This window comes from Mugil cephalus, chromosome 8 (assembly GCF_022458985.1).
Source record: "Mugil cephalus isolate CIBA_MC_2020 chromosome 8, CIBA_Mcephalus_1.1, whole genome shotgun sequence".
In the NCBI taxonomy this organism is placed as follows: Eukaryota; Metazoa; Chordata; class Actinopteri; order Mugiliformes; family Mugilidae; genus Mugil; species Mugil cephalus.
In genome coordinates, this window is record NC_061777.1 from 23,476,221 (window position 1) to 23,484,082 (window position 7,862).

At 43.4% G+C, this 7,862-nt stretch overlaps 1 protein-coding gene across 1 annotated transcript; it reads left to right on the forward strand.

Annotated features, from left to right (window-relative positions):
- Positions 1-1,213: 1,213 nt before the first annotated feature.
- Positions 1,214-7,655, forward strand: abcb9 (ATP-binding cassette, sub-family B (MDR/TAP), member 9). Its single transcript, XM_047590850.1, has 11 exons — positions 1,214-2,446; positions 2,873-2,987; positions 3,293-3,423; positions 3,520-3,725; positions 4,393-4,590; positions 4,675-4,803; positions 4,890-5,078; positions 5,287-5,460; positions 5,809-5,968; positions 6,208-6,344; positions 6,493-7,655. Exons 1-11 carry the CDS (start codon positions 1,765-1,767, stop codon positions 6,811-6,813), a joined length of 2,442 nt encoding a protein of 813 aa, XP_047446806.1. The 5' UTR covers positions 1,214-1,764; the 3' UTR covers positions 6,814-7,655.
- The last annotated feature ends 207 nt before the right edge of the window (positions 7,656-7,862 follow it).

The window sequence follows — 7,862 nt, forward strand, 5'->3', positions numbered from 1 at the left end:
AATTCTCTGCCAGTTTGTCACTACTTACAGACACATTCACATTTCACAGTCATTTAATTCATTGTCAATATAAAACCATGCATTCAATTTTAGAAGGTGTTTGCAGATAAACATTCCTTATTCATCCTACACATATATCCTTAAACAAAGCTAAAAGCAGGCAACCAGACTTGCTGGGTTCTCTTGAAGACATTTTATCCAAGTATATATATTTTTTTATAACTGCAAATGACTGGTGGGAAATTCAGTTCACCAGAAATTCGCATAACTAGGGATTATTATTGACCCAGTACTGCCTGTAATTAGAGGAATTTGTGAAGACTGGCCGCCTGTTTTTCTCTCAATTTGTAATGATCCAATGACCCATTTACAGCTAGACCTTCCAATATCAAGAACCAAATGTGAGCGAAACGTCTGGGGACAAAAGTTGGGTACCTTAACTGTGAAAAAAACTGGACAACAACTGACCACCGACTAACCGCCCGTCCACATCTAAACAAGTCCCTCGTAACTGCAGGTGAGAACCACGCAGTCAATGGTGAGAACTGGATCGTTAACAAACCCCTATCCATTGAGTTGCAGCGATGCACCACCCAAATATGTTCCTAATAAAAACCTGGATTTACCACCAACCAGTTAGAAAGGAAGAATTCAATTGGATGATGGTGGAATATCCCCCAGAAAGCTCAAACATGCTCTGTTGTTTTAGTTTTTATCTTTATTTTAGTTATGACTGAGAACATTCACACACAAACGAGTATTTCCTTTGGGTAATGTAACTTTGGGGTGCGTGTACTGTATTAGGAAAACAATGATTAATATATAATCTGTATATTAACTTAAAATTTCTGACAAATTCACTCAAGAATAAATATGTTTTTGTCTATTTCACAAAATTGTCCCGAAGTGTCCTGAAGATTGTTTTATCTTACAAATGTTCTTTAAAACACCAGTAAGATACTCTTAAACCCACTGCTCTTGAACACCCACTACAGTACCCGCTCGGAGGATAACACGCTGCGGTCACTTCCGCAACAACTGTAACGCGTCAGAGAAATGGAAAATAAAGTGAGGTGTCACTCTATGCCTTTATCCGCAGACCAAAACTGTAACCGGTTGTGTGTGGTGTGGGGTTTCTTCCCCGTAATTAAATCCATGTGGAGTGTGAACCCTCAACGTCATAGACGATCTTTGACACCGGTGTCCACTTATCTTAGTCTTGACTTGCCTCGGTCAATATTCCTCTACCTGACTTAGTAGGAGGCATGAGTGCAGTGTCGTTATTGATTGTGCACTTTACTACAGGCTAAGAGGGGTCACCGTAAGTTATTTAATAATCCTGCGAACATCCGGCGGGACCGTTAGAGACTGAACAAAACATGGAAATATATGTTAACCTGTCCCAACACAGCTCTCCACAGGACACTACCTGATTGACACGGCTAGGTAACATTGCAGTGGGGAGGGAGTAGATCAGGTGTTGCAACCTAACACGACAATCATAATAATGGTGTACTGGCAGTTTATATTTTCGTCATTACTGTAGAACTAGTTTATAGTAGCCGAGCAGCACAAAACCGGAAGTGAATTGCTCTAACTGTCAAAGTAATATCAACGAGTAAAATTTTCTTTCATTCAGGCATTCTTGAGTTATATATGCTTTTCCTGTTATGTGTGTGAATGTAAGTTTATATTAAACTTCCTGGTTAATTGGAGTAATAGAGTTAAATACTGGTGATTGCTGTGACTCTACTCAGACTCAGTATGGGCATCAAAATAGCTGTGAGCTGCACTGTGCTGTTCGTACTACTGGATGTTGCCATCACCACTGTCCTGTACACACACGGATCACACTTGACCATATTCACAAAAGATGCTCTGGACTTTAACATCCTCGCGTCTTCATTGGATCTCTGGGGGACCGTGCTGCTCCGAGCCTGCCTCCTCCTCGGAGCCTCCATGGGGGTGGCATGGAACAAAGTGGACGGCCCGCCGAGGGTTTCACAGTCCACCACCGTGGTTAGCCTGGTCTGCCTGATCATCGCCACCTACGCTCTGGCCAAGCTGCTCATGCTGTCAGAGCTGGGGCCTCTGATCCAGCAGCCGTGGTTCCTGAGCCTGGTATGTTGGACTTGCGCCTCCTCCCTGGGCGTCGTGCTGCTTTGGAGGCAGATGGGGAAGCAGTCCCACGTGGTGAGCAGTCACAACAACAGCAGCAGCAGTGGAGGAGGAAGAGGCTCTGAGGACACGGAGAGGCTGGTGCAGGCAGGTGGTGAGGAGGAGCAGGAGGTGGGATGCGAGAGGAAGAAGGAGGAGGACGGAAGCAAGGAGATGGAGAAGGAGAAGAGCAGCTCTGGGGCTACACTGGGACGCCTGCTGACCTACTGCAAAAATGATGGTGGACTGCTTTCTGTAGCTATGCTCTTCCTCATCATCTATGCAGTGTGTGAGTCCTTAACCCAGTCACACTTTGATTCTCTTTTCAAAGGCTGCTGTAGCATCAAAAGCATTTATAGGCGCAGGACTTTAGTTAGAAGTTATTTATTCATCGATGACATGACAGTTTCTGCAGTGTTCATCGGCTTATCTTTAAGACCCTTAGACTCTTAAGATTTTTAGTACTGTTTTTATTCATGGTCAAAATTGAGGACAGACAGTAAACAGACAGTAAGCCCTACAGTTACTTATTTTTGTAGGTATATGAATTACTTACATTTTTGTTATATAAGCAATCAGTTTATATGATCTGGAGGTAGGCACGGATTAGTGAATGAGAAAAACTGTATAAGCATCGCTAATTTTTCTGAATTCAGTTGAAAACAAACGTGTCCCAGACCCAGTATTGAATCACGGCCTCTCTCCTCCCCTGCAGGTGAAGCATTCATTCCCTACTACTATGGGAAAGCCATAGACAGCATTGTGGTTCACCAGAGCATGGAGTACTTTGCTAAACCTGTTATTACATTGGCCGCTCTGGCCTTTGCCAGGTGAGTGTCCACAGTTTGTCGTCTGCTCTGTTATCAGTGTTTGATAATGGAGTCCTGACAATTACAGATCAATTCAAAATTGTATGATATTTGTTGATATTAGTGTTGCTCATATATGAGTTATTGTCCTGGTAACCATTATTTTTGTCACATTATGTAGGATGGGACATGATACCAAGAAAGCCAGAGCGCTGGTTTAGTGACATATGTCAAAGCTGCTTGACTAGTTTTGAGGGTATCGTGTGTCACGACTATAAACATGCCAGACTGAAATACCTCACTGCAGCCTGTTTTTGTCACCCCAGTTCAATTGCAATGGGAATCAGAGGAGGAGTCTTCACCCTTATATTTGCAAGATTAAACCTTCGGCTCAGGAACCACCTCTTCAGAGCTCTGATGGGGCAGGAAATTGCCTTTTTTGATGAAAACCACACAGGTTAAGTGGGGACACTCAATAAAGCACTCAGCCACTTAGTCCACCTCTCCATTTCAAATTCTCCTAATGTTAGCACATGCCTCTGTCGTCCTGCAGGTGACATTCTTTCGCGCCTGTCTGCTGACACCACCCAGGTGAGCGACCTCATCTCCCAGAACATCAACGTCTTCCTGCGGAGCATCATCAAGAGCGTCGGCTTCTTCATCTTCATGTTTGGGATGTCGTGGAAGCTCACGCTGGTGACCATCATGGGATTCCCTTTCATTGCCCTCGTCTCTCAACTTTATGGAGACTACTACAAGGCAAAATAGTTTTATTATTATTTATTTTTGAAGAAACCTCACAGCCGACATAAAGTCTAATATGCACTTGAGCAATTGTGTAGAGAAAATCTGTGGCGATTAAATACAACTAAAAGATAATTGTGCATCATTAAAGGCAGCTAAATTACTGTGAACTGGGATGAGCTAGGAACATGAACTTTAGCAATAACTGGGAAAGATGTACGAATCCTTCCAAAGAAAAATCGGTCCAAACAGCTAGAGTGTAACGCTGAAAGTGAATCTGACCACCAATGAGAGGGCTCCATTTCTATAGAAGAACGTTGAAAACCCATGGACTTGGTTACCATTGAAACTTGTAATTGTGATTCTTCAAAAGCATGAAAAGTAGGCGGGTACAGAGAAGAACTAACCATACAAACTAAAAATTGGTGAAATGACTGCAGACTTTAGCTGTCTCGCCTCCATGCACCTCTCGACTCTCAAATGTTTTTCTAAGGGAACGAGCCTCTACATGGCTACTGTTTGTCTAACCTGTCCAACCTTGACACTACAACTCAGCGTACTCTAAAACACAATAAGGGCCATGATGACGGTGTATTATAAATGATATTTGGAAAAAGCTGCAAAGAGGCCTGTTCTGTTTTGTTCAAATTAAGGAACATCTATTTCTTTCTATTCATTTCAGAAACTAACCAAAGAGGTTCAAACAACCCTTGCAGAGGCCAATAAAGTAGCAGAAGAAACCATCTCAGCCATGAGGACAGTACGCAGCTTTGCCAATGAGTGCAGGGAGGCCGACTCCTACTACGCCAAGCTCATGGTCATGTTTCAGCTCAACAAAAAACAAGCCCTGGCCTACGCTTGCTACATGTGGTCCAGTTGTGTAGGTACCAGTAGTTGCCTCTCGAATAAGACCCAATACATCAACACTATGTAATCAGTAGGCTTTGTGTTCTGTGTTCTCCAGATCTCGGAGCTTGCTCTGGAGCTTGCTGTCCTCTACTATGGAGGCCACCTTGTGATAACTGGTCAACTGAGCAGTGGTGCCTTGATATCCTTCTTTATATACATGCTTGAGCTGGGAGAATGTCTTGAGGTACTGCATCTGTGGTTGTTTTCCGCAAAAATATCTTTGCATGAAAACAAACAGCACAATAAGGCACTGTCTTTTTCCTTTCACAGAGCATTGCATCGGTATACACCGGCCTCATGCAGGGAGTTGGAGCTGCAGAGAAGGTTTTCGAGTATCTGGACAGAAAACCCAATCACCCACCTGAAGGCACAGAGGCTCCAGAAACATGCACTGGTCTGGTTGAGTTTAAAGACATCTCGTTTGCCTACCCGACACGCCCTGAGACTGAGATTCTTAAGGTTTGTTTGAAGCGTTCTTACGCCCACTCTGTGCTATATTTGAACCCAGTAATGACGACACTCACAGATAAACAAATTCTGGGCAACCAATATCAGACAGTAACAGAATTCCATAAATATGTGTAGCCAGTCAGCAGCCAGTCTGCCTTTAAAGTTGACTAGAGTTATTACCTTTGTGGAAAACCTTCTGAATTTTTTCCTTTTGCAGGGAGTGTCATTTACCCTGCGGCCCGGAGAAGTGACTGCCCTGGTGGGACCTTCAGGCAGCGGAAAGAGCTCCTGTGTGAGTCTGCTGGAAAATTTCTACCTTCCTCAGCAAGGCCAGGTTCTGCTGGATGGAAAGCCTGTTTCCACCTTCCAGCATCACTACCTCCACTCCAAGGTGAGTTGACTTGTACTACAAAGCTCTACATGAGGACTCCTCTTGTCTTGTTGCCAAATAACCATGTGTTTGCCCATAAAAGTTATCAGTTCCTGCTGACGATAATTGGGAAACAATTTCCTAAAATAGCTGTATTTTTGGTGCTGTAATGAGTATTTACTGAAGACAGACTTGGAGTACTGTTACGTCTACCACAGTGTGGCTCACTGATGGAACATGGAGACAATGGAGCTTTGTAGCATAGAGGAATATAATATTTCAGGCTTCGGATACAAATACAACACCTGTTTGTTCTTCAATGCTTTTCACTCAAGAAGGCTTCTTTCTGTTATTTTGCGGTGTGATCAGGTGGCTCTTGTGGGCCAAGAGCCTGTGCTGTTCGCCAGGACTGTGCAGGAGAACATCATCTATGGCCTAACTGACGTCCCCACAGAGGCTGTGGTGCAGGCTGCCATCAAAGCTAACGCTCACGATTTCATCACCTCACTCACCGAAGGCTATAACACAAGTAAATATTAAATCATTGCTAAGTCAGCTATTTACGCATGGTATTTGTGAAAATGCTAGATAAGCTAGCACCCCAGGAGTAGCATGCACAATGATATAAAGATCCCTGCTGGGAATCATTTAAATAATGAACCATTTAAAAGATTCACATTTTTGTTTTGAACTGACTGTGGTGGAAAATTAGCAGTTTATCTTCTGTGAAACGCAGTCATGCAAATGAATTACCTTTTTCCCCCCGAGGTGTTGGAGAGAAGGGGACACAGTTATCAGGGGGGCAAAAACAAAGGGTGGCCATCGCAAGAGCTCTCATCCGCAAGCCCCGTGTTCTTATCCTGGATGAGGCAACCAGCGCTCTGGATGCAGAAAGTGAACACATTGTAAGTACACTCAAGAATTACTGAAAGCTGGTGTAAAGTATCTGTTAAACATTAAACAGTCCTGTAATGGCAGTATAACATAATTCAGTTTCAAGGTATTGATTTATTGTAGTAATTTCCCTGTAAATCTCTACCATGTCCACTACAGGTTCAGCAGGCTCTGAACAACATCATGCAGGAGCACACGGTGTTAGTGATCGCCCATCGGCTCAGCACGGTGGAGAAGGCAGACAACATCATAGTGATCGACAAGGGCCGTGTGGCCGAGCAGGGGTCTCACAGTCAGCTGATGGCCAGCGGTGGGCTCTACTACAAGCTGGTGCAGAGGCAGGTCCTGGGCATTGAGACCGGAGCGGAGGTCCTCAACCCGTCCGAAAACCTCGGGTGGAAGTCCGATGGAGGACGGCAGCGGAGGACACAAAGCAGCGGCAGCAGCGACAGCGAGTCTGAGTTGAATGTGCGCTACTGAGAATGACCTGCAGTGTGTGTGGAAATAGGATTATAGAACCAGAGTGGAATGTGGAATCAGGACATTTTGAAGGGGATGGCACCTCCAGTAAGGGAATCATACTTGAATGAATGGCCAGAAGGCCACCGGCTGCTTTAAGCATTGGCAGTATGCTGCTGATCAACAATTGAAGATTGTGTTTGTATTTGTTTATGACCTCATAGTCACTCTCCAGCCAGATAAATTATTGAAGCCTTCCTCAGGATTGAGTTACGTTATAGGATTGAGTTACGTTATATAGTATCTTCACTTTCAGTAGTTTTCATATGTACTGTTTTAAATGTAACATTATTTATAGTGAGTACAAAGGAAAATCGGCACTTGTATGTGGAATGGTAAAGATTGTAAAGCAAGTAATGACACTACAGATTCATTATGTGACTGTGTTAATCATTGCAAATGAAAGATTTACGCAAAAAACACTAAAGTAAAATGCTTGTATTCCTTTAGGGATGCAGACATTGAGTTAATGCCATACTGATGCATTCAATGTCTTCTAGTAAAAAAAAGTTTAAATTATCAGCCATTGGCAAATGCCCTGTATAGTAAATATTAAGGTTTTTTTCTAAAATGACGCTGTGTGTCCAGTTACTTGGGCACATACGGCAAGAAATTTGAAGACCTGACCTTGGACATGGACTTGACGAATATTTTACAATGTCTTGCAACATTATCGGCATATTTTATTAGACACAACACAGACGTCAAGCTTGTTCCCAATGTACTGTGTCACTGCTGCCATCTGCTGTTATGGTCGTTATCAATCAACGCAAATACAGAAGCTGCTGTGAGAACCCCTCTGATTGCCTGTGTTTGTCTCACTAAATCTCTATATAGCTACAAATATCTCACTTGAGTAAACCCTCAGCTGCGGTATGCACAACTACTGCTACATTTGTGTGTTTTTCTCAGCTGGGGATAGGCTGATCACATAGAATATTGGCGGAATGTGGGGGATACTTAGATGTCTGATCTTTTTGTGACGTTTTCATTAACCATGCAACTGTCAG

Excerpts from the sequence above, each read along its gene's own strand:
- abcb9 (XM_047590850.1), top strand. The coding sequence starts at position 1,765 with ATGGGCATCAAAATAGCTGTGAGCTGCACTGTGCTGTTCGTACTACTG. Across the intron at positions 3,726-4,392 it reads TTTATGGAGACTACTACAAG|AAACTAACCAAAGAGGTTCA; the intron begins GCAAAATAGTTT and ends TATTCATTTCAG. Across the intron at positions 4,804-4,889 it reads AGCTGGGAGAATGTCTTGAG|AGCATTGCATCGGTATACAC; the intron begins GTACTGCATCTG and ends TTCCTTTCACAG.